General features: G+C 39.1%; 1 protein-coding gene across 9 annotated transcripts in view; it reads left to right on the top strand.

Moving 5' to 3' along the window:
* Window positions 1-218: 218 nt before the first annotated feature.
* SBF2 (SET binding factor 2) overlaps window positions 219-25,946 on the top strand; it is a 226,965-nt gene continuing 201,237 nt past the window's right edge. For all 9 annotated transcript variants that reach the window (XM_057369734.1, XM_057369731.1, XM_057369737.1 and 6 more), the window contains exon 1: window positions 219-422. In XM_057369734.1, coding sequence (XP_057225717.1) covers window positions 368-422 — 55 coding nt within the window. In that variant the 5' untranslated portion in view covers window positions 219-367. The remainder of the gene's footprint in view (window positions 423-25,946) is intronic.

Raw genomic sequence — 25,946 nt, 5'->3', positions numbered from 1 at the left:
AGGGGGAGGCTGCCGGGAGACAAAGCCCCCTCCTGCGRGCGGGGCGCGGACCTCCCCCACCAGACCCTCCCCACCCGCAGGGGTCTGCGAAGGGAGGCCGCGGCGCTGGCAGTAGCGTCCCGGCTCGGCGATCGGCCCGGGGAAACGGCACTGCACGACAGCCGGGCCGGTCGCCCCAGCCCCCGCCCAGCCCCGGGGTCACGGCGAGCGGTCCGGGCGGCGCGCAGGCGCACGGCGCGCCCGCGCCTCCAACATGGCTGAGGTGGTGCCGCTCCTGCGGCGGGCGCGGAGCGGAGGATGCTGAACCTGCCCCAAGCCGCCGCTACAGCCGCTGGGGTGGTGAGGCCGAGGCGCGCCCCGCGCAGCCATGGCCAGGCTGGCCGACTACTTCATCGTGGTGGGCTATGACCACGAGAAGACAGGTAGGTGTGGCTGCGTGCAGCGCTGCGCCGCCGTGCCTGGCCGCTCCCCGCGCTCCTGCCCGGCCCCGGCCTCCGCCCGCCTCCGGCCGGGCCGCGGGAGGAGGAGACTGCGGCGCAGACGGGGCGCGCGTCCGGTCGGGGGAGGACGGGGTGAGGGCAGCGGGGCGAGCCAAGGGTTAATCCCCCATTCCCGAGGCGGGGAGCGGAGGGGCTCCTACGCCTGCTGGCCGGGGCAGCCCCGGCCCGCCTCGCCCTCTGGAAGCGGCTGCGGCTCCTTCCCGAAAGCGCGGGCCGGTTCAAACGGGACCCACGGCCGTGCCGGGCCCCGGCCCCCGCCTCCGCCTCTGCCTCGCGGCCCCGCCGTATCCCCCACTGTGTCCCGCCGGCCGAGGCGCGACAGCCGCGCCTCCTGGGAGAACAAAGGCAGCCGAGGGGGCTCGGCGAGCAGCGGGGCTTTGCCCCGACTCGCTGCTCGTTCATCGCCTGTGGAACGGTCCTGTGCTGTCCCTCGGGGATGCGCCGTGGCACACGGGAGGCTCTGTAGGAATGGCTGCTTTCCCTAAAGCCTCGGGATACGTTCTGTCTGCTCGGGGGAAAGGGAAGTGGTGTTATCTGCTGTCGTTTTGTGGGCAAAGAGAGAGTGTTTTGTGTTACGTAACTCTCCGTTATGATACCAGCTTTGTCGATGGAGAGATCTCAAATCAGTGTTTAAACTGATTGGACAATGAAGTGATTGTGAGCTAGTAGGTGTTTGTGCTGGGTATTTCAGAACGGTCCTTTGGATGTATGTTGTTAATAAACAATATTTTAAACAGTCAAATGTTCCCTAATTTATTTGACTGTGCATAAACCAAACAACACTCAAGTTTGTTAATCAGAGTAATTCTCTGAAGTAGCAATTGTGTGTAGTCTATATTKGTTCATTCTAAAAGTGCAGCTAATAGACTGAAGGATTTTTTTGTGAAGAAATACAATTTTTAGAGACGTTATATCTGTATATCTATGTTTAAAGATGTAGTGTTTTATGGAGTTCTGCCAAATGTCTCTTGGATTTTACTATTCTGTTATTATTCTGTTAATTATAGCTGGGCTTCCCCTCCCACCCCATTTTGGTAATAGGTTTGTCCTAATTGTACTATCAAAATTAAGACATGTGAAATGGGGAATGTTTTACATTAAAAATAAAAACCTTTCCTTTTGCCTCTCTCCTGTTTGGAGCGTTTTCCCTTACAGAGTAGAGAGAACTTAAATTAAAACAAAGAAGCAACCAAAAAACCCAGATGTGCTTTTAAGAAGACAAAGCAAGTAGGCTGTTTACTTCATGGTTATGATCAATCTGACTGAGTATGTGAAATGAAATTACAGATTGCATTGGAAAGCTTTATGTCTGTAGAATGTCTTCATCTGTAGAATTTAAATATGTGTTTAACTTCCTGTACATAAATTGTCTCATGAAGTTTAGTAGAGTAGAATGGCTTGCATAGATGAAATTAAGCAGATTCAGAAATAATTCCAGAACCTTAATTTGTAAAGGTCATGCCCAGAAAGTAACTGTTTAGACTTTATTATTTAAATTACTTGTTGCTACTTTAATGCTTCATAATAAAAATGCTTGAAGGAACAGCATTCTGTTGAAAACTAAGCATGCATTGTTTTCAAAATTCCTTTGCCCCCACATGCAATCCCATAATACATAATACATGGAGTACTGACCTTTATTTTTCTTATAAAACGGTAGTTTCTTGATGCATTTATTATGCTTCCTTCTATGTGAAAAGACACAGACATTTCTGTGATTATAGACTAGCTACCCTTGAAGCTTTTTATATTTTTAAGTACATGTGATTTCTCTTTTCTGTTTTTGTTTGKTTTTTTCCCTGTTTGCAACAACATTCTGGCTTGGTTTTAATGTGTTAATGTGTTTAATGTTGAGTGTAATTACATTTTATAGGTTTTTTTTTTGTTTTGTTTTTTCTTCCCAGGCATAATCTGTGAAATAGTTTTGTGTAAACAAGCAAACAGAAATCCTGTATCCTTGCCCCTTCCCCCCAACCTGTGTGTCAGCAGTGTTTGGATGATACATGCTTGTGGTTTATACAGGAGGCAGTTTATAGTAGTAACTGTTCTCTCAGAAAAGCCCCACTGTGTCTGCTGGCTCTCCTCTGCTCTCAATTGCTTATATAGCTTTATTTACATATGCCTTGCATTTTTATTTACATCTGAATTACCACTGAAAATGTGGTAAAGGTTCTGATTTCCCGTGCTGATTATCTGGCTTTACTCAAAAACATTCACTATAAGTATCTAAAATGCAGTGCTTATGCTGTTTATGAGCAGATTTGTAGATTTTTCTTGTTGTGGAATAGCTTTGTTACTGATACTACAAGTTTTTATCCAGCAGTATCTTCAGAGGAAGTGAACAGTTTTATTGTCCTTGAATAAACCCGAGAGTGTGTCCTTTGGGAGTCAAACATAGGAAAGTCCGTTCCTGTTCTGGTCTAAGCCTCTGTAAATTGATGTTACAGCAGTCCTAATGCTGTCATTCCTATTGTGTTAAATCTTCCTTTGGTTTTCAGCTCACTTTAGGATGCTGACCTGTCCAAAAAACCTCTCTTGCTGGGTGTTTTACCTGTGTTGCTGTATTATTTTGTCCCTAGGTCACTTTTCTGCTAATTTTTCAGACTTGGCTCATTAACTCTGATGAGATGATGTTGTCAGGTGGATGCCAATATCAGTGTAAAGGAGGGTCAGGAGTTTGCCAGAAGACAGATGAACACACCCTTAATTTATATCAGCTTAAATGATCCTAGAGCCTTGGGCACAAAGGTGTTAGTGAGGTGCCTTAGTCTCTGACATGCTCCAAGGAAACTAATGGGAGCCTTTGGGTAATTTGCGTAACAGGCAGTTTATTGATGCTTGGCAAGATGGACAGAGGCTCTGCTTGACTGGAGAATGAGCTTTGCTGTTGACAAGTGTCAGTAGAATTGCAGGCTCTTAGGAGTTGAGAAGCCTTTGTGTCGTAAAGGATGACCTGATTCACTCAGCTTTTTCTGTATTTTAGGTGCACTGGTCTGTATTCCCACTTAAGTTGTTCAGTCTGTGTCTTTGACCTTAAAACAACTTAGATAGATCATAGTTTGACTGGCTTGGTGTATTTTAAGAGCTTGTTCTGAGCCACTGCTCAGAACTGCAGCAGCAGTAGCTGCTGTTGGAAGTTCACGCTCAGTCCGTGACAGAGTTGGAGAAACCAGATTTATAAATCCCCCAACTTTAATAAACACCTTTTTTGTTTTAACATTGAAAAGATGAAGGATTTCTGTGATAATCACAGTAAAACAATCAACCTTGGTGTATTTTTCCTTCAGCTGAACCTTGGCTAAGGGAGATAACCACGTTTTCCTCTAGCATATCAGCATAGTATAAAGTATAAAGCTGTTACATAACTGGCTACAAAAGACACTTACAGAAGTCTCTGAAAGGAGTGAAGGTACTACAAATTGTAGACATTCTGGCTTACCAGCTAGACGAAATCCCAGAATGCCTTACTGTTTATCCATTTTTTTTGTGGATTTTGAAGTGTGTTTGATGTGCTTCAACAAATAATTCCCATTTAATATGCTTGAATAATGGAATTTGGATGGGATTTAGGAAGAATACAGGTGTTTGCAAAGATCACAGAAGGGCATGAGAAAATGCCTTTGTTGTTAGGTTTCGTTTTGGTTTTGGTTTTGCTGGTATAAGCCCTAATCATAAATCTATCCCTAGAATTTGCATATAGTGATACTTTGAAAAGGTAAAAGAGGGAACATTGTGTGTCTTTCTTAGCTCAGCAACTGTAAGGTAAGGATAAAGAAGAGAGGACCTGAAGACTGGATTTGATTAATTTGCCCATACACCCATAGCATCTTTCCTATAGGACACTACTGTGTACCCAGAAGTTAAAGGACAATAGCTTTGGGATGGAGCTAGTTATTATCTGAGAGCTTTGGTGGCTCTAGGAAGACAGTGGAATGATTTGTTTTTGCTTGTATATGCAGTTGCAATGTGAAGGACAGAAGGCTTTCAACAGTATCGCAGTTTTATTTGGCTGTTGTCATAACTTATACATGCTAGTAAAACATGTGTAGGCTCTGTTGTGGTTGTTTCTATTCTGATTTTTATCAACTCGTCTTCAGGGAAGCCTTTATTATGCAACATAGCTTCTTATCTTGGTGGATTTTGAAACAAGACAAGTGATTGTTGGAGTRGGAGAAGTTTCTAAATGGAGTTGTCTGATTCTTTAATTTATTTTTTTTTTTCCTGTGAGCAGATTTTGCCTGTGAAGAATATAATATCATGAGGCTTTTTTGGTGTAGTTACTGTATATTTGTAGTTAGGCATTCCACTGAGCTAGTTGTGTATGTGTAAGGAGTGGATGATTTCTTGATGTCATGACATGCAATCTCTGTAAAACAGAAAATGTAGAAAAACAAGGGAATAAAGCTGTTATTTCAGTGGCTTCCTTATTTATGCTGAGGCTTAATATGATTCAAGTGCAGTCCAGGGAAATCTCAAAGAGATTGAAACAGCAACGCAACAAAATCCCTCTTATTGACTAAGGAGAATTCTTGTAGCTGTAATAGAATGAGGCATCAAGTGTGGTGCTGGTACTGGTGCAGAATGCCGAAGTGTGACTGTGTATTGTAGGAGACAACTAGAGTTGGCTATGGCTGGATAGGGCATGGCAGCCCAAAATTAGTTGCTCCAGTAAATTAATCTATCTCTTCCTACAAGGAAGTTTCTTCTTGTAAAAAAAAAAAAGGTAAAATACCTGTGCTTTACTTTTCAAATACAACAGATTCCACAATACTATGCGGAAATAGAATGAGGAAAGAATATTTCCATTGCATGTGGTTTTGTTTGTGTGGTTTTGATTGTGGTGGTGCTTGTTGGTGGGGTTTTTTTGTGAGATAAAGCTCTCTTGAACGTCGGCTTGGAGGACCTCTAGTATTTTTTAGCAGCATGTCTTCATAAAAGATATTCAAGCAGTTTCTTCTAGTACATAATGATACTGAAAAAAATTTTGATTTTGATTTATGGATTTGTTACTGTTTTGGAGAAATCTTAACATCAATGCAGATCATGTAACTCTTCTTTCCCTCAAATGTCTGTAATTAATATTTCTAAAGAACTTGGAACTGAGACTCTTTGCTAACTCAGTCTTGCCATTATAATAACAACAGCAATAAAAATACTTCTTTTGTCAGCCTTTCGTTTTAAACTAAAACATTCATGGAGGCTGATTTTTTTTTCTCTATAAGCTATCTTCATTTGTTCTGAAATACAGGGACAGATTATGTTGAGGGAAGTAGCATTTCCTATCTTTGTAACTAAATTGCAGTCAAGGAACTCTCTCTCCTGTTGTGTCCTGGATTAACTTTGTGGATTATCTGACAAAAAGACACTTTTCCTGCAGTGTGTTCATGGAAAACAGTTTGTTATGCAAGCCTGAGCACTGTGTAAGCTCTGGCCTTCTATAACCAAATCAAATTTTTCAGTGGAGGGACAATGAGACTGACATTTAACTTCTCCAGTGTCCCGAATATAACAGTGAGGAAGAGAATTACACTGCTGTGGTAGTTCTCTGACATGAATGTAAAGTACCAACTACCTCCCCAACTACTGGTACTTACAAAGGAAAACCGCAGTCACTGTGGAATCATTTGTTAAATGTGTAACCGCAGATTCACAGTCCAGCCTTGATAACTGTTAGTGAAAGTTGTATGCTGCAAATATATACTGGTGAGTAGGAGATTTTCCTATGGCTCATCTCTCATGTTGCTCCTCTTTGCAGTAGCATGAGACTTTCAGGCTCCTTGTTTATATAGAAAAAAACTACTTCTAACAATAGCATTATCAGTATTGATAAGATTAATTTTCTTTTGCTTGGTGTTTTGGGAATTGTGTTCCATTTATATGTGTTTGCTGAAATAAATTGCTCCTGTGGTGYCAGTGGTATATTCTGAAGTCAAGGACAATCCAATTAGTGTTGATTGAGATTTGGCAGTTAAATCCCTGTTCATTGAGCCAAGAACATGCTGGTTGTTGCTTATCTGCTTCTGAGTAGATAGATCATGATTTCATGTCTCTAATGTTTACGATTCTCAGTTTTCAATCTGCAAACTGAATACTATAAAGAAATGCAATCATTGAACGCAGCTTGAGTTCTTTGTTTGCTTTGTAATAGTGTTGTGCCCAAGGTGTCAAAGTAAATAACCACAAAATTTCCACTGAGCTGGATGTGACAGGCTGTCAGTCCTGCAGCCAGAAGCAGCAATTGGTAACAGTACCGTGTGGGGTTGTGTGTGGCTGTTGTGGAGGAAACCTCATGGACAGAAAAAACAAACTCATCATAATTTTGGATACAAACTCAGGATAGTTGCATGCAAAGCCCCATTGGACCATGGGAGACCTCAGTGGATAAAAAGAGACAAAGGAATGTTATTTGGCTTACAAAATCAGTCACTCAGAAAGAAATTCAAGGGGAAAAAATAGGAGGTGGGAATAATGTCTTTATCACGTCCTTTTACTGTGGTTCGTATGTTGTTTTCTAGTATTTAAAACTGCAGAATATCCATTATCTGACACTTGGGTAGAGCTAAAGCAAGATAGGAAACATCTTTTTAAACATTAAACTGTTGGGTCTGCTGGAAGGAAGATGAGGCATTCTGGCAGAGGGTTTCTCAGAAACTTGTGGATGCAGAAGGATGACAGCTCTTCTTTCTGGAGCCTTGAGTTCTGTTGTGGAAGGTTGTGCATTTGGAAAATGGATTTTGTTGAGCTACTTTTGCGGGATGCTGTGGATAGGGATGCCAGGCGTATGGAGTGTTGTCACACTCTGCAATGGACTGTCCATTGCTTCCTCATGGTTTAGGAACCCTTATCCCTAAGACACACTGGCCACTCCTCCTGCTTACTCTGACATATTCTGTTATTTTATCATGCTTTCTGTCTTCTAGCTTGGTTTTCTAGGTTTACCCCAGAAGAATCTCTGCCTTAGTGAGCATCTCTCTCACTTCCTCCTTCCTCTGCTTGCTCTCAGTGTCCATTTAACTCTCTGTATCTACTCTGTGGTTTTCTGAGACAAAGTCCTCTTGGCCACTCAGTCTGATTTCTTATGATTTTAATCTTTAAATAAACAAATTTCCATTCATCTCACAAACACCAGGGCCAGGTTTTGTCGCTGCTGTGACGTTTGGGCCTAAAAGGTAAAATTTTAGTTTAGGCCAAGGAAAAAAAAACCCTTTTCTCCCCAGTCTTATTTCTTGGAAGCAGAAAAAGTATTTGGTGTGAAATAATGGAGCTGGAAACAGATATTAAGCAGTGAGACTTCATACAGTACATTTAGTTTGTCTAAGTAAAAAAAGAATTAAAAATAGTTACAGAACAAGAGGTTAGAGCACCATTAGTGATGCTTATGGCTGCTGGCTATTTGTATATCTAAAAAACATTGCACTTTTGTTTCTGAGTTTGTCGTAACTGCACCAGTTAGAGTCCAATAAACCTTTTAGCTTGACCACTGTGTTGTTGAAGTCTTCCACAGTTTAAATTTGTACATTTAACACGTGGATTTTTGTTTTGAACGAAAAAATGCAGACACTCGTCCTKTTTTGTGAATATTGTTCTGTGAACTATAAATCTAATTCCTAAATAAGCTGAATGTGTGACTTAACAAAATACTCAAGACTCAAAAGACAAAGTTGTGATCTTGTCATAGATTCAGCTGTAATGAAATTTTAAATCTTGAAATATTGTTGAATGGGCATATGAACTTTTAAAGAAAGAATTCAAAACCACAGATTTCCTAATTTAACCTATTACACAGACGGCTTTTCATAAACATGCAAACTGCAATTGCATGAAAATAGAAGAAAGCCACATGCTTTGTTCCTGCAGAGCTGTTTCTTCATAATTAATGTATTTTCCCAGAAAAATACATAGTAGTTTTATGAAGCTTGTATGATGACGAGGCTGTTACTGGTCTATATTGTTGGTATATGCTATTTTTAAACTAGGTTTAATACAAAACATTCTAGTAGAACTTACAAGAGGATTTCCATTTTCTTTCTTCTTGTTTTGTATTTTGTGAAGAGAGAAGTAGTAGGTTTGGTATTTTTTAAGAACATAGAATTTTTTGAAGAAGATTTCAAAGAAAAAAAATGGTGATAGTTTGCCTTCCTAAAACACAGATTTAAACACACATTTTTCCCCATAATATATTGGGTAATTTAATCTATTTTGAGTCTTTCTGTTTTAGGTTGCAATTTCTTAGAGTCTTCAGTCTGTGAGAGTTTGTTTTTTTTTGTCTTCAGTGTGTTTTGTTCAGTGGGCTGCCAGGCAGAATTTGCTTTTTGTAGTGTCAGCCTGGGGCCTCTGCCTGAGCTATAGGTTGTGCCTGGCTGCAGCTGAGGAACAAGCTGGAATTCCCTCTTAAGGGAGGGAAGAGCTGCTTGAATGTTGCCTTTGGGATTCACCCTACATTTCTTAGAAGAGCAATTATTGAATTATTCTTATTTTATGCCTTTCAGGAGCTGCTTGCTTTTGTGAAATAGGAAGCTAATTAGTGTGTGTTTCTCATGATTAGCAAGTTTCAGCAATGGTAGAAAGCCCAAGGTTTGAAGTGGATGCTTTTGATGGTATTTGCAAAACAAATAAGATAACAAGGCATACATGCAGAATAAAAGGATGTTTTCTGTGGTAATAAATAGTCACGGTTTGTGTTTAGAAATTCATGCGAATGTTCAAAGTGCTGCAGAGGAATGTTTCTTTCCTAGGTATTTTATAGTGACTAAAATGTAAATGTTTATTTTCAGTGATAAATTCTGATCCACTTTGCTAGAGTGAGTAAAGATAATGCCTGTGAAGGTCTCAGATTTGCCCTTTAAGCTGGAGGCAGCTGCCCCTGCAGCAGTTTTAGACAATGGTGCCAGTTCTGTACGGATTCCACTCCTGAACTGGGGTTTTCACTCGAGCTACCTGTAAGCGTGCTATTAGCTGAGGCACCTGCATTTGTATTAATGCTGTTGAGGCACGAGGCATGTGTTCCCTTTTCCAGCTCTGAGGGGCTGATTCTTTCCAACAGGGAAGCAGCAAAGAGAACTGGAAAATCCCAAAGCACCTCAGTAGGATATCCTAGGCCTGCAGTGTCCGAGCTGCGGCATGTCAGCTGTGATGGCACTGTAATTCGGCAGGACAGCCTAAGCAAGTGGCATGTTGTTTCAGCTACAGGCAACTGAAAAGAAAACAAAGCCACAGAGAGCCACATGTTTGTGATTTGGAATTCAAAACTCTTCTTTCAAAAGATTCTCTTTCCTGTTTGATTAATGTGCATAAATAATGATACCAGGTTTGCATCTGAGTAAACAGTGCCCATTCAAGTTGTGATACTTTTGTAAGGTTGTTGCTTCAGCACTATGTTTTCCAAATATTTTGTTTATAGTGTTCATTATTAAAAGAGATGAGCTCATACATATTTAACAAAATAATCTCATGGAGACTGTTTTTTATCATTTTGTTCTCTTTTGCCACATGGCATCTTTTTGGAAGAGGCAAGATTGTCACTCATTTTTTGTGAGAGAGTAGTCTTGAAAAGAACTCAAAAAACATGCTTTCTGCTGTTCTGACCTTGAGAGATGCTTTTGCATTCTTAAAAAAGTTGTTTATGTGCTTGTTTATGTGTTTCTTTTCTTCTTTTTTTAAATGTACAAAAATGTGGCCACCTTTTTAGTAAACGGCCTTTTTGATAACTGCTGTTCAAGAACTGCAGTGTGGCTTCACTGGTCTAGCCTCTAGACATAGTTATCAATAAAACCATAGCTGCTTTTCTGGCTGATAGTCTAGTAGAAGATGGAATGTAGCAATTAACATCCATACCTAATTCTAAGGAAAATGAGGATTGTTGCTCTTTGTTGCTCTTTACAGTGAGGTAGGATTTGAGAGGCCTAATTTAGAAGACTATTGTTTTCATAATCTCATGTTTTCTTGAGAATATCCTTGTCATTTTTTAAAGTTAGAAAACCCAGAAGTGAGTTTTATATAAAAGTAATAATAACAGTAGTATTTTTTTTAAAAGGCTTTAACTGGTCTGTACCCATTGTTTCTGTCTTGTGGAAATGACCTTGGAGATGTTTCATTTCCCAAAGTTGTGATGGTTAAGGATAAGATGCTGAAAAATGAAACCTTTATCTTCCTTTGTAACCGAATTGTGTGTGTTCTATTTATTCTCAGCCAGTGTTCTTAAGTTTATGATAGTCTGTGAGTTGAATTGTCTCCCATGACTAACTTCTTTTCTCCTCCTCCACTGAAAAATCAGTGATTCTTCTTATTTTAAGTTTTATATGAAACTTCAGTCATAGTTTCTAGTAAAATACTTTGAAATTCTGAAGCAGAAGACTCTGGATATAGTTCTGTTTCAAAATCCCCATAGGAAGTCTAGAAATGGCCATTAGTTATTGAGCAGTAAGAAACTCTCATTACTTACTGTCTTAATCTGGTATGTACTCCCTGCCTAGTCTTAACTGTTCTCTTAAAGGTTTGAACAAAGATTTGCAGAGACCAAAACATACATTCTGTGTTTCATTAGATTTGATTTATGGTTTTATGAAGATCTCGGAATGTTTTTTCATTCTTATGTATTTGATGGTTACCAAGAAGAGCTTTGGATTGTTGTGTTCTTAATATAGTTGTACAAAGCACCGTATGCTTGCTACATTTTTCGCAGCAGATGGACCAAGATTTTTGTCAACATGGTCTTGCCAAACTTAATTAGCAGCAAATTTTCATATCTGAGTCTAAGCTGTTCCTGATTTAAATAGTAAGAATCTCAAGTGTTATGTATAAATTAAAGAATCATAGAATCATAGAATGGTTTTGGTTGGAAGTGTACTTAAAGATCCTCTGGTTCCATGGGCAGGGACACCCTCCAGTAGATTGGGTTGTCCTTCTTATGTTGGGGCCCTAGAAGTGGATGCAAAATTCATAGCAATGGTGTCTAATTTAGCTATTGTCACTTAGTGGAAGAGTTCTTGGAATTTGTTCGGACAGTTCTTTGTAAAACTTCAGATTAATGTCTGGTATGGCATCAGGAAATTTAGAAATAAACAGTGTGGAATTGTGAAAAAAACCCACCCAAAACCATTGTGGTGTTGGGACTTGCAGCTTAGGGGCCAAGAATGGATTAGGTGAATCCTAGAGGTCTTGTTCAGCCCTGGTTTCTGTAGTCCTGAACCTTAAGTGCTGGACAGGATCTCCAGGAATTGCCCGGTCTGTTCTTCTCTCCCAAGGCACAATTAGCTGTATCCTTTGCTGGCTGGGGCAGATGTTAACTCTTTCTCAAACCCCTCAATAAGAGCACTTTCACACCCTTCTCTGTCAGTCTGATCCTGTGCTCCTCTGGAAGACTTTCAGGAGAATTTTTCTGGTGTTTGACTCATGTGGGTTTGGGTACAGTTTTCAGTCTGTTATTACTATTCTCCTTGAAGTGTGGTGAGCAAACTGGATGTGGTAATTTACCACTGAAGTCTTACCAAAACTGAGAATGAAACTGGTAGTTGCTGGTTTTGTGGGCAGTTTCATGCACTGACATCACTCTGATATTTTAGTTTTTTATATTTAGCTTTCAACATCACAACACTGAGGGTCACTTTGTAGTCTGTTTTAACCTTTGCATCTCTTTTACCTGAACCACTATTTGGCCATTGCCCATATGTGCAGTCAGGTGTTCTGGCCTAAATCTGCAGCTTTGCAGCTCTCCTTAGTCACACTCAACGTTTTCATAACTTTTTTCCCGTCCTTTAGGATTCGTTTGAATTCTTACCCTGTCCTATATTGTGCTTCTTGTCTGCATTTTCAGAAAGGAACAAATAATTTGTGCATATATATATATATATATATATATATGTAAAGTATTTTTATGCTGCAGTTATGTTCTGTGTTTCAGCCTGCAGCAAGTTTAATCAAAACAAAAAAAAAATGCACTCCAATCAAAAAACTAAGTATTGAACCCCACTATGACTCACCTGTCATGTCTGGGAGATAGAATTAATGCTGCTGTAAATATGATTGAGCATGTGTAGTGAATAAACTTGCAGAAAGTGTATTCAATTTATGTTCCTAGGCATGCTAAATTTTATATTGTTTGGGGTGCATTTAAATAGGGTGGTATTTTAAGTGTGAGGGACTTTGAGAAACAAGTTAGCAAAATATTTTCTAAACAACAGAACTTGTGTCGTATTTCTGCACATTTTTGTCTTTTGTGTGGAATGGCCCTGGTAGTGCTGCTACAGACAAGGAACAGGGTGTCTTGAATACTAACATTTCTTCATATCAGGGTCACTGCATATTTATTTATTTGGGTTAAAGGCCATTGGTCACACAAATGTTGTTTCTGTAGGAAATCTCTCTGAAAGTAGCAGTCTTGTGAGAACACACATTACTGTCACTTAGGAGAATATTTGCTTGCCTTTGTGGCAGACACATTGTAATATGCTCCAGTTAAGATTGTGGGCCTGCCGCAGCCTCAGAAGGGAGAGGTTATGTTCTATTAATTAATTACAGGCCCATAGTCAAGTGACATGTAATTGTTTGCTAGGACATGGATTTAACTCTGTTTTCTTCATTTGTGCTCTCATTTCAGACAACCAGTTCCCTCAGTTTCTTACAGTTGCAAAATATGAATTGAGGATTAAAAAAAATATTATTTTTACTGCTAGTGGTACATGCAGTGTAAGTGCATTTGGATATGTAAAATCTTCGGTGTAGCTTATTTATGGGGCAGGAGATGGTAGTAAGGAAAGAGGTGATTTAGCACAAGCACAGAACCACACACATAATTGTTCAAATGGACACACTTATATTTATTTTGGGCCTTCCTGATTGATGCTTTTAGGTCTTTTTTTTCAGTCAGGTAAGTATTTACCAGAATTTGCAGTACTTGTTTAACTGTGCCTGAATATCAGGTGAAATTATGTTGTGCTGTGTGGGCAAAATATGGGCAATTCACATTATGTGAAGTTCAGCTTTAGTAAAGATTGCTAGTATTAGAAGAAATACAAACACATAGTAACGCTTGTGATGTTTCAAAGTTCGTATCTCTGGATTTAAAAGAAATTTGCATACAGCATTATTTTTAAGCATTCACATTCTTAGTCTTCTTTGGGCAAGGAGGGAATGAAAGAAACACTCTTAACCTTTGAGACCCAGAACACAAACAAATAGTGTTTAACTTGGGGACAGTTGAGGGTGCTTTAAACAATGGTGTTAATTTTGATTGCTTGTTTGAAGTAGACCCATGCTTTTTGTTCTCGGTCTGGAATCAAAACATGTTGTTGGGAACTTGTGTGCAGCTGTGAAGAATGAAGTTTGTCATACAGTAGTTGAGCAAGATGACCTCACTGTGGCAATGTGCTCACGTTTGCCCTTCTGTAAGCGTGATCACTAGCATGGATTAATTTCATTTGGGGTCAATCAAGCAGGCACTGATGGAATTACATTCTATGGATACTTACTTGGTCCCTTTTTCTGGGTGGTTGTTATTTTGACCTGGAAGCCATTCTACTTGATTTCTGTTCCAGTGCGTTCTCGAGGTAAGTCTCTTACTTCAGACAGCAGAGCATTCCTGTGGGGCTGTCTGTGGGTAGCTCAGGGTGTTTGTATGATGACACTCCAGCTCTTTGAAATTCTGGCATGACAGAAGGCCAGTAACCGTGGAGCCTTTCTCATATCCCCTGCACATCCCCAGCTTGTGGATTATTGGAGTAAACTGTGCCTAAGCACTCAAGGCCAAATTGTCTTGAGAACATCTGATATTGCTTTACAATCTCGGCTTGCACACACCAGTGTGGGGTTAGCTGGTGCATAGGATGACCAGCCTGAATGTTGGCATTGACGCTGTTCTGGCAGGTGGGTGCAGAGCTGATTTTTGCTAAATACATACGGGCTATAAGATATGCTCAGCTTACTGGAAACTCTTTGTTTTTGCTCTGCTTTTGGTCTATAGTGAGTCCAGACAAAATATTTGGCCTACCAGGATATGTGAATCATTCTTCTTTGTAAAGCATCGTTTATCATCTGTTTTCTGAAATGTTTTGTGTGAGGAAAGCATTGAATGTACTCAGAAATTTTTATTGTTAACGTGCGTTTTTACAGCTGTTGTATAAAAACCTTGCTTTGGTGAGATCAAAATATTATTTAGTTGTTTTAGCCTATTGGAGTCACAGGAAATATACGGGGTGGGAAGCTCGCAAATGACTTGTCACTCCTCATCACCTGTAGGTGAGCAGTGGCRCGCAGACTTAAATAAACAAATCTTAGCAGATGGTTAGTTCTGGGAAAAAAGAAAAGTTGCTCCTTCATCCTTTATGCATTGCTAATACTCATATGTTGAGTAAAAGAAATGCTTTAAAATTTCCTTAATCAACGCAAAAATATACATACAGTACAAATCTTTTGCTAAGGATTGAGTGAACAGGCTGCCTTATGTTTATTTTTGTCCTTGTAGTCTGGTTTTAAGTGAAACTACATCTGGTTTTAAAAGAAACTAGTGCATATGAGGAGGGTATTATCTGAAATTCTGTCTGGACATGCAGTGAGCATCTCAGTACCTAATGATTTGTGACAGATGTTATGAAGTTGAGGGGAAAATAATACTTTAGTAGATAGTTGAGATGACCTTCTGGTAACAAAATTCTGTAGGTTTGGAACAAATTTAACATAAAGTATGATGTTGGGAAGTTTGATGACATGTGATACATATGAATGATGCCTGCTGGGGTGTGAGCATGTATGGATCCATGTTCCAGTTCCTCTCATTAAAGGTCTGTGGCTCTTGAAATGCTTAGAGACAGAAAACATTATAGAAAAATGGTATTTTAAATAAAAAATGAAAAAGGGCAGTGGAAGAGGAACTATGAGATTASAAACATTGTCTTTTTTAGATAAGTGTGCAGTGTACAGAAGAAGAATCCTGTGAAGGTAGTGGAGAGATAACTAAGGGACTTGGAAGTTGAGGCAGCTTCTTTTTATGGGGGATTGCAGAATAGATCAAGAGGAAATGAATTTCAGAGCTAACATCTTGCATGCTGAGATTTGCTAAGTAATATTTACAGGTTGGGTTGAGATGTGGGTAGCTTGAGCAAGCTCTGAAACAGGAATTTGCAGGGATGTGTGATACGGAATTGCAAATAAAGACTGGATTTAAAGCTAATGTGAGGGAGTTGGAGAAATGAGTTGAATGTTATCTCTGCAGTACTGTCACTGCGTGGGCTATCAGAAAGGCCCTTATGAGGAGGAGTCCTTCTTTATGCATTTCTGATTTGAGGGGGATTGTTTTGATTTGAGGCAGATGAAAGAGAGATATGTGTGAATATACTGCTTTCGAAAGAAAGGGGTGAAGACAGAAGAGATTTATCTATCTCTGCTGCCTGAACTGTTCACAGTCCCTGGGCTGAAAATTTCAGATGAGCTGGCTTAATAATATATTGCAAGAATATCTTGAACTTACTGAGAAGTTAACTTTTAACATAGTTGGCATATAGGACCCAAAAGTAATTTTACATTTTTGGAGGTCATGATAATTCCCTAGCTCTGGGGTGACAGTGTGTCCAGTGTAAAACAGCATTAAGTTACACTTATGTTGCAATTTAGCAGGAAATGTGGATCTTTTACAGAAGTCAATCAGAAGTGGGTCAAGTATGTATTTCCTTTGATTCCAAGCAAGTGCTTTTTACTAAAAATCAATGTAGTTTTCTTTATATTATGGAAATACTTTTTTTATTGATCAACTACCCAACCCTGAAGTGCTTTCAGAAGTGATGATTGTTTTGCTTAAAAGTGTGTCACACCAACTTCAACTAGTTCCACTTGGCTGTTTATGTGTCTTTCTGGTATTGAAAACATCAACCCACACTACATCTAAACTTTCAGTAGACTTAGAGATTTGGTAACCTTGACCTTGGAAATTTCAGTTCATTGAATTCATTGCCTTCTGTATAAAGCATGTTATTTATGGAGGATTTTTCCATGTATTTGAAAGAATGATATATTCTGTAACACATGCCTATTTTGGTTTGTTTCTGGTTTCTTGGCTTCAGGAAGGGATTACATTTTTTGTTTGGTTTTTTTTTTTTTTAATTGCTGCTATATCTTTTACACAGATGTGCATTTTGCTTAATTTTACTTTAATCCTTCATATGCACATGTGATGACAAAGAAGTAACAGATCCTCCTTTACAAAGCATTTGGATACTTTACTGTGTACCAAAGCATCACTTTGAACTCTGAAAAAGTTAGTGTAATGAAACAGATGAGTTCCAAACGTGTCAGAGTTGAGCTTGAGAATCAACATGCTGCATTTTCAGCTGCTCTATGCAAAGACAGTCTTTTGAAACATGAAATATAAGATAACTATGTCTGAGAAGATGCAAAGCACTTTTTTATTTGATGTAAACACTATACATAATGCTCCATATTCTACTTTACTTCAGTGTTTATGGTTACTTACTTGCACTTTGTATTATTTGGTTGGGAGGCATAAAGAACGTCTAAAGAAATATCATTAAATAGTCCAGATTATCTCAGTAATGAAATTGATTTTATTCTTCATAAAAATCTTTCCTTATTTCTGTGAGAAAAGAGGTACATTTTTTTAAAAAACAGAATACAAGCCTTTGCCTTTTCAGTCATTAACCAGACATGAAGCCCACTTTCTCAAGGTCAGGGAAAAAATACTGCTCTGTCACAAAAGAACTTGTCATTCTGATATGGAGAGGTCTGTAGAGCTTGCAACACAGTCCCAGGCAAATCCTGCCCTGTCAGTGGGATAGTACGGTGGAACAGCTGAAAGAACATGTCCTGCATAGGGTCTCCACTGTGGGTGTTGCTGTGGGGGGAAGCAGTTTGCATATTGAAGGCTGTGCAGAAATATCTAAAAAATCTGGAGTAAAACTCTGATCAGTTCATGCTCTGCCGGTAAATGTGCAGCTCTGAGGGAGCAGAAGTACATGGAATTCCTGCACAGTGCCAAAGAGAGTGTGTAGAAGTGCCAGGTGTGTGTTGTGTGTTGTTGTAGGTGAGGATATGGTATGCAGGGGGAGGTTGTTGTGACTGTGCAGTTGCTGGTAGATTCTGCTCTTCATATCATCCTGCAAGAAATGTGGTTTGAAGTTGGGCATTCATGCTGCTGAAACACAAAGTACATTCTAAGTCCATTATTTTGTTTCTGTAGGGCTGCCTTGTTAGGTCTTGCAACGCTGAACTGATGTTTTGTCCTAGTGGGGAACATTAGAGGAGTGGCTTTAGCCTCTTCAGTTTAAACTGAAGGTCATAATTAAACTTTTTTCAATAGTTGTTCTGTTTGGTTATGTTCTGGTTTGAGTCATGAAGGAGTTGCTGAGTTGCTTTTTTTTATTTATTCTGACAGACACAATAGAGTTGGGGTCTGGTAGGACTAGAAAGGCAAGAAAAATTCTTGTTGGAGATMTATCCCGGAATGGGAATTTTTTTTTTCTTTTTTTTCTTTTTCCCTGAAGGGAAAAAAGGCTTATGAAAATAAGTCAGGACACTTAGCACAACATTTATTTATTCTTCTTTTAAATTGAGATTTGTTATCCTATTACATTCATAAGTTCCTTTCTGTTTTCTATAGCAAATAATGTACCAGCATCAGAAAAATTTGGGTGCTGCCATTTTATTCACCTGTTATAAGATTTGCTGTTTCCAAAGCAATGGCTAAATATTCTAAATTTTCTCTTAATACAAACATTGTGGGCTTTTTAGAAAAAAAATTGAAGGTCGATTTTAAACTTTGAAAATACTGAAATTTGAGTATTCAATCTCCAGCAAGTTCTTTTCTCCTCTGCTTTTCCATTGGCTATCAACAAGAAAGTCCATGAGGCTGAATAAATAACGACAGTTACAAATTCAGGATATGGTTAACAGGATGATGTGTGCAAACCTTGTAGTTCCTTTTTACACATTTCCATTAAAATAAGTTGTTATTAAGTGTCATGAGTCCTCAAAGAACTCCTGTGTATGAGATGTGTATACAGCACTTGAAAGTTGTGTTGATGCCAAATAATATAGGAAGTTCCTATTAAAAATTAACGCCATTCTCTGCAGAGTAGGGCACAGAATGTACTGTTAAGCCAGGGATACTGTTCCATGACTGCTGAGTTTTCAATGTATTATCAGTTGAGATTTCTGAAAAGCAGCCTTTTACCATCTGCTAATAAATTATTTCTATATGACTGTTTTTCTAAAACAAGAGAATGGCAACAAATTATGAATGGTTAGTAGTAGAAGGTCTGTATCTTCTCTAACTGCAGGTTTTCTCAATAATTGTCAAAATGCTTTTATTGTTAGAAAGCATTAAGTAACTTGCCTCTGCCAGTTGAACGAAAGTCAGCCCCAAAAACCAGCCCTGATAAGCAACACAAAACCAAGGGAGACCTTGAAGGCAAAGAAATATGCAGATATCACCACAGAAAATCAACCAAACAAAACCCGCTAAACCACCACGACAAAAAAAAACCCCAAATCAAACCAAAAACCCCTCCCTAAACTAAAAACAAACCCACAAAACCAGACACACCCAACCCCCCCAAACAAACAAAGAAACAATAAAAAACACCAACAAAAAACTGAAACCCTTTTCTTTAGGGGAAACGTTCATTCCAGACCATTTTCTCCTATAATTGTCTCTAAACCGGGACAGGCGTGGCATAGTAAGTCTATCAAGGGCCACCTTACTTTCTATCCATAATAATTTTAGTGTTTAAAGAAAAACTTCAGAAGTCATTGGTGGATATTTCTCACCTCTTACATTCTTTTATGGTGTATGAGAAAGTAACAAATGAGGAAACTAATCTTGCAGTATTTTTCCTGATTAAAGTGGCTTTTATTCAGTGCCATACCTGTTAGAGATACAGAACTGAAAAACAGGTCTGAAATGGTAACTCTGACATTTGTGTTACAGTGCAATAATAGTTACTCTTGTCAGGGAAGCCTAGAGAAGTGAAAAATAGAGGTGCGTAGGTAGTTTGTGCCTGGGGTAGCAGGGTGGGTAGGAACTGTGTTATTACCTTAATAACAATTGAAATCAAGTAGGTGTTGTAACTTCAGGTAGCTCTTTCTATTTTATTAGTATTGATGCTCTTCAGACCCTTCTTTCATTCTGACAGAGAGGTTCTGTTTTTCCTCTTAAGTCTCCATGGAGACTTTTTGGAGTTGAAGTTAGGAGAGGTTATGTACACACAACGTTGTCTTGTCATCCATAACTTCGCCGTTCTCTAAACTAATCCCAAGCATTTAAGTGTATGATGCCAYGATTGCAATCCTGTATGTAAGAAAAGACATGCTGGAGAGGAGAAGGCTATCTGTCTTGGACAGTATTTTTCTGCCATGCTCATTTTTTGGTGTCAGGCTTCTGACTGATGCCAAATGCTGGTTGCATTAGCAAAGTAGCTTGCAGTTTGTAAGTTCACTTAAAAGCTCTCATACGTACTTCAGTTATTTGGCATACTAAACCAGAAAATCAGATAAGGAAATTTCAAAGTGCTAGTACTTTGGCTAGTAATAGTGATAAAACTTTTTACTTTGGCAAACAGATTGTTTGCAAGATAGTTTTTTGTTTTGCTGACAATATTCATCACATACAATACCTGTTAATTCTTTTTTCTTGTGGCACAGGCTTGCATGTTAAAATATCTTTTATAGAAGGGCCAGCGGAAACAATTTTCAGTGTATTATGAGGCATATTTCCTGAATTCTGAGTCTTAAGTTTACAATTGTTTATTTCAAAAACAAGATATACTAAACTATATAATTCTAAAATATATGCTGTGTGTGGATGTATTTTTTTGGTAACATCTGAAAATATTGTTATTCTGAACAAGTTAACAGACTGTAGTAAGTTTTTTTTTTCCTCCTTTCATGGTGCCTGTATCAAGAATTCCAGTAGAAGAAATGTAGTTTGTGTAATTTACCTATACTGTGAAGGGATTTTTTTTCTTCAATCCTCCCAGTAGCCACCAGTTATGTAGGAAAGGTTAGAAAAGCAAGGAAAGGATAAATCTGAATGTGTAGGGCATTTTCCTGACATTGTAAAAATGAATTCCTTAATGAGTAAAGCAGTTAAACAAGATCATGCAGATCCAGTGAAGAGTAATTCAGGGTTGATGATGATGGTGGAATTATGAAAGCTTCCAGCTTCATATTACATGAGAAATAAATGTGATGTGGTATATTCTGGTTTTCGGTGTATTCATTAACTTAAAAAGAGAGATTTCATCCTGGCTGTCATTGCTGCTGATGTGTTTGGTTGTAGTTCAGTGGTAGAAGAGTTTCGTACCTAATTTGTCAGGTTAAGGAACACAAAGGGCTGGAATTGTGTTGGTGCACAGTAATTTTATAGCTGATGAATTGTCGCTGAAAGAAGCTCTTGTGCTGCTCTGCTGTCCTGGCAATTCTCAGCTTGTGGAAGAGCCACTTGAAGGGCAAGTGTAGGAATAGCCCTTAGGCTTTTTGAGCAGAACACCAAGGATTGGTCTGATTCCTACCAGGCAAAGGGTAAGGGAAGTGGAAAGGTGGCTTATAACCAACTTCCACTTGCCCTCTGGTCCTGTGCTGCTGTTCTGGGGCTCTGGGCCAAGCATTCATAATGTGGAGGACATGCTAGTAAACCACAGTCTTTGAAGAAAGAGAATATATGCAATTTGCAACAATTTGTACGTTTTGTGAGGGAGGTTGCACTTAGTATGTAGCTAAGAAACAAAGTTCTGTTACAGACTTGTTTAACTGTGTATTTTGTAATAATGTGCAATTTGCGTCTCAGTACTCGTGAAAAAATAGTAGAAGTACTTTCAGACATGTTAGTCTCATATGACGTTCTTCATTCATCAGAAGTTGAAATCTTGCATGTCTTTTCCCCTTTCCCCCTAGAAAGTAGCTGTTCCCTTGTACAATCCCAAAGGCATTGTGCGTTCTAAAAAATGTGAGACGTTGTCTTGGGTTGATTTTTGTGCCAATTTTGTTCTGTATTCCTTTTCCGTTGACATATATGGCCAAAAAGATGTTTGTATCTTTAAATGTAACCCGGAAGAAGGAGCAGGAGCTGCTGGGAAGGCGGCGCAGACAGTTTAAAAGCCAGTGCTGCCATGCAGCCTGGGCTTTTGGAGCTCAGCTCTCGCTCTGCTTCTCRCCGTGGGAGTCCTTGCTTACTGCGTGCAGCRGAGTTACAGTGTTGCAGTTTCAGCTAGCTAGGTTTTGTTAGCTTCGGCAGCTCTCCTCAGACAGACCCCCCTCTGCGTCTCCTGCGATTCTGCTCCGGTAGCAATCCCGCCGGGAGAAAAGCTGCGCGGCTCCATCTCGTCCGGGATTCCGGAAGCAAACCGGGCTGGCAGCAGAAACACACCGAGCCCTCTGATCCGTCCACAGGGAAGAAAGGACTGTGGTACRGGTTTTTGGGTTTTCTTTTTGCCACTGTTAAGGGAACGGCCACGTGGGTTTTTCTTTTGTTTCTTTTTCCCGGGGATGGGAGGCGCCATCTTGTCTGCGCCGCGTGGCGAGTTTTTTTGAATATCTAACGGTTGCTCTTTGTCTGTGTCCTGTGATCTAACGGTTACTCTTTATCTGTGTCCTGTGGGCACTGTGTTTTGTTAATAAACTACCTTTTTTCTCTTCACTTTTTTTGCCCAGCATCTATTTCTTATTGGTGGGGAAAAAAATTATCAAATTTATTTTCATTTCAGAGGAAATGTTTCTCTGTAATGTTCTTCTCTGAAAACATTGTTTCAAAACCGAGACAGACGTATTTCTTAAAATTAATTCTTTTGAACTCAGAGGAAGTGTTTACCTCCACTATTTAAATGTTTAAACTTGACTGAGAAACAAAACAGTATTTTAGCGTGATTTGTAGTCTATACATCTTACATGCAGGACTAAGATGGTTACCGGTGGAGTATTATTTTTAGTGTATCAGGACGTAATTTTGCCTGTATTCGTATATTAATTTGTGTTATTTGAAGCCAGTTTGTGTGTCCTGTCTTTGGCATGCTAAGGTACAGCATTAGCTGTTCTCCACAATGTAATTAAATGATTGGAAGTTATTGCTGCTAAGGGAAAGAAAACATCTACCATTCCTCCAGAAATAAAACATAACAATTCGAGCCAAATTAGATAAATAGCCCCAGGCTATTCTCTATAAAATGTCTAGGTCAAATGCCTAARCTTTAATTATGAAACTTGTTGGTATGTATGGAGATATTTACCGATATTTCTGTGTTTTTGCTCTTCAGACCTGACTTAGGTATGAAGCCTTTTTTTTACTGTTACTGAAAACAATAAAACTCTGTGCTGGTATGCACTGGTTTAAATATATAGCATATTTGTGTAATAACCCAGCCTTTATGGGCTTGTTTTCTTGCTTTTTGTAAAATCTTTGTGATGTAAAATATTCTGATGCTTCTACTCATGCAGAAGAGCTCCAGAAGGACTGCTGAAGTTGAATCTGTTGCAGTTACTGTGCAAATTGGAATTAATCCAATAAAGAAATCCTTGAGGTAGTCCATTAGAATCCATGAAGTTGCTAAAAAAAATGCTGTGTTTACGCTAATGAGGAGTAATTGCATCACCTGTAAAACTAAGAGTAGCATGATATTGATGGGAATTTAAAAAAAAATAAAGCTTAAAATTATTTAGAGTGAAGTCCATTCTTTTTTTTTTGCGAAATGAAAAAAAAATGGAAAGTTTAATTTCTTAAGGTAATGTTTATTTTTGAACCTATGGCAACCTTCCTCTTGAATATGCATTGTCTACCTCAAAACAGCATTAGCTCATTCATTCTTTTGTTAATGAATCACTAGAATTATTTATTTGACAATGAGTCACAAAGCAGGTTTGAATGAAACTTATTGAAGAGTGTATTATTATCAAATTTGCTTTACATTTGCTGCAGCATATATTTAATTTGTGTCCACTGAGTTACTGATCCTGGTTTTTTTGCTGCTGCTTCTTTCTCCACACCCTGCCTCATTTTATCTCATTTTCTGAAAGGACAGCTGGAACTCAAACTTACTGCCTTTGATAGCTGTTTCATTTTCTTTTCTATTGCTTTTATGTGATAACTTGCCAGCTCATAATTTCTGTAGATAAGAATCTGTCCTAGCTATAAAGTGCATCATTTACTAACTCACAGTATTTCTTATAAGTAAGTTTAGAGGTAGAAATCATTACACTGAAATTGCCTGAATAGATGTGCAGAAATTTGTGAAAAGCAGAATTTTACAGCATAAAATTAGCCAAGAATGTTACTATTTTTGAAGTCACATTAAAGAAAATATGAGTCGTTAGTGCCTGGAAGTAGCCTGTACTTTGTGTAGTCTGTGGAGGTGTATTATTCAGGTTTAGTTATTATTCAAGGTAGTTTTTAATACTACATTTGTTTTGTATGATACAGTCAGTTTTCATGTGTGTCAGATTTTAGTTACAGGTGTGTTTTGATTTTCAGTAAATTCTGTGTTATCTTCAAGAGCTTTCTTCTGTTCTTCAAACTTGTGTAGTGTCCCTGTGGTAACAGTGTCATGGGTGGGCTCTTGGATGACATTAGCAACCCATCACATCTCTGAAAAGGTTACATTCTGAACATGTAAGTCCAGTCAATAAGCCCCAAAAATATGTTTGCCTAGTCAGTGCAGCATCTATGGCTATTTCTGAAATCACTTGATTCTTGATAGAAGAAAATTGGTCAAGTGGAGTATTCATTGTGGAGTGAAGTTCGTAATGTGTTGAATTTTTCATTTGTCCTACTTCATTTTGTGTGGTTCAAAATGCTCTGGGTAGCTGGCTGGAAGATGTTCTTTGTGGAGTAGTGGGATTTAGTGCTAATAACATGTTCAGTCTTAGAAATTGCTTTGGTATTTGGTTGAGTTTGTTGTAGATTCTGTGTGATTGTTTGGTGGTTTTCCTTTTCAGAAGAGGAAAAACACTAAAAGTCAAAATAAAATAACAGAAAAATTTCAACACGCTTGAACTTTTATGGGTGCCAAGTGTTTATGCATTTTATTAACTGGAGTTAAGTTTTGGTATGAGTGTGTGTCTGCATAGGGATTTTTCTCCTGAAAACCTATGAACTAAACAAAGTGCAATCAGGCTGAACTTTTTTTCCATTTTCATACCCTTCCTTTTGTTTCTCCATCCACTTGTCAGCATGTACAGGATCCAGCACTTGAGAAGTGGAGCTGTTTCTTTGTAGGTGTGACATTTGAATTTGCTCTTGCTAGATGATATCAAGAAGCACAGCAACAGCCTCTGCTGCCCTCTCCTGCTGTGTTTTCTGGCTTCTGTACTTGGAAAAGTCAGTAACTTTCAGGATGGAGCCAGGACAAAATGGGCTTTCATCTTTGGAAATTGAGCGGATAGAGAGTTCCATGCACCCTGATGCTCTTTTATCAAATTGAGATATTTATAGCTTAGTATGGGTTCCCCAGCCTCTACCTCACTGTTATGGGCTGGGGAGAAAGACCTCAAACATTACTTGGATTATTGTGAGGGTGAATAAAAACCATTTGAAATTCTTGTGATAGTTGTGGTGGCATAGTTTTTTACATTTTAAGTAGGCTAGTCTTGTATGTTCATGTCTCGGTTTGAGACCATGTTTTCAGAGAAAAAAACGTTACAGAATAAACGTTTTCCTCTGAAGTGAAAAAATTTATATTTTTTTCCCACCAATATGAAATAGAGGTTTGGGCAAAAGTGAAGAGAAAAAGAGTAGTTTATTAACAAAACACGGTGCCCACAGGACACCGATAAAAAGTAACTGTTAGATATTTAAAAGTCCAGGAACACACTCCGCCCCCTCCCCTAACAGTTGCTCAGCCACGTGGTGTGAAGAAAAAGGATGGCGGCTCTTGTCCTCAGGGAAAAAAAGAAACAAAAACAAAAGGAAAAGTCCATGTGACCGCTCCGACAGCAGTGGCAACCTGATGGCAATCCTCACTGTGGATGTAACAGAGGGCTCAGTGTGTTTTTCTGTCATGGAGCGGCGCCGCTTGTCCCCGCCGGCCACCGAATTGCTCCAGAAGAAGAATCACAGCAGCCACAGAGGTGGTGGCAGTCCAGGGAAAAATTGTTTGCCCAAGCTAACAAACCCGAGCTAGCTAAACGGCAACARTGTAACTCCACAGCACAAAATGAGCTGAAGTCCAAAAAGCAAATTGCTGCACGGCAGCTCCAGCTTTTAAACTGCCTGCACCGCCCTGCCCCTTCTTCCGCATTGGATTTAAAGACACAGGCAMCTTTGGGCATACAAGCTGACGGAATATAGGAATGCAGGATTGACACAAAAATCAACCCAAGACAGTTCAAAAACTTGTAATATGTTTTTTTTCAATTCTTGGGCCACAGGTAGTAAAAAATCACCATAAATACGTCAGTGATATAAGAAAGAAAGATACTGAGTATGTATGTTTSTAATTGGGGTGATCTAGACAACGT

The sequence above is a fragment of the Malurus melanocephalus genome, unplaced genomic scaffold (assembly GCF_030028575.1).
Source record: "Malurus melanocephalus ecotype Western Australia unplaced genomic scaffold, MMel_1.1 scaffold_114, whole genome shotgun sequence".
Classification (NCBI taxonomy): domain Eukaryota; kingdom Metazoa; phylum Chordata; class Aves; order Passeriformes; family Maluridae; genus Malurus; species Malurus melanocephalus.
This window is presented reverse-complemented; position numbering and strand designations above follow the sequence as displayed.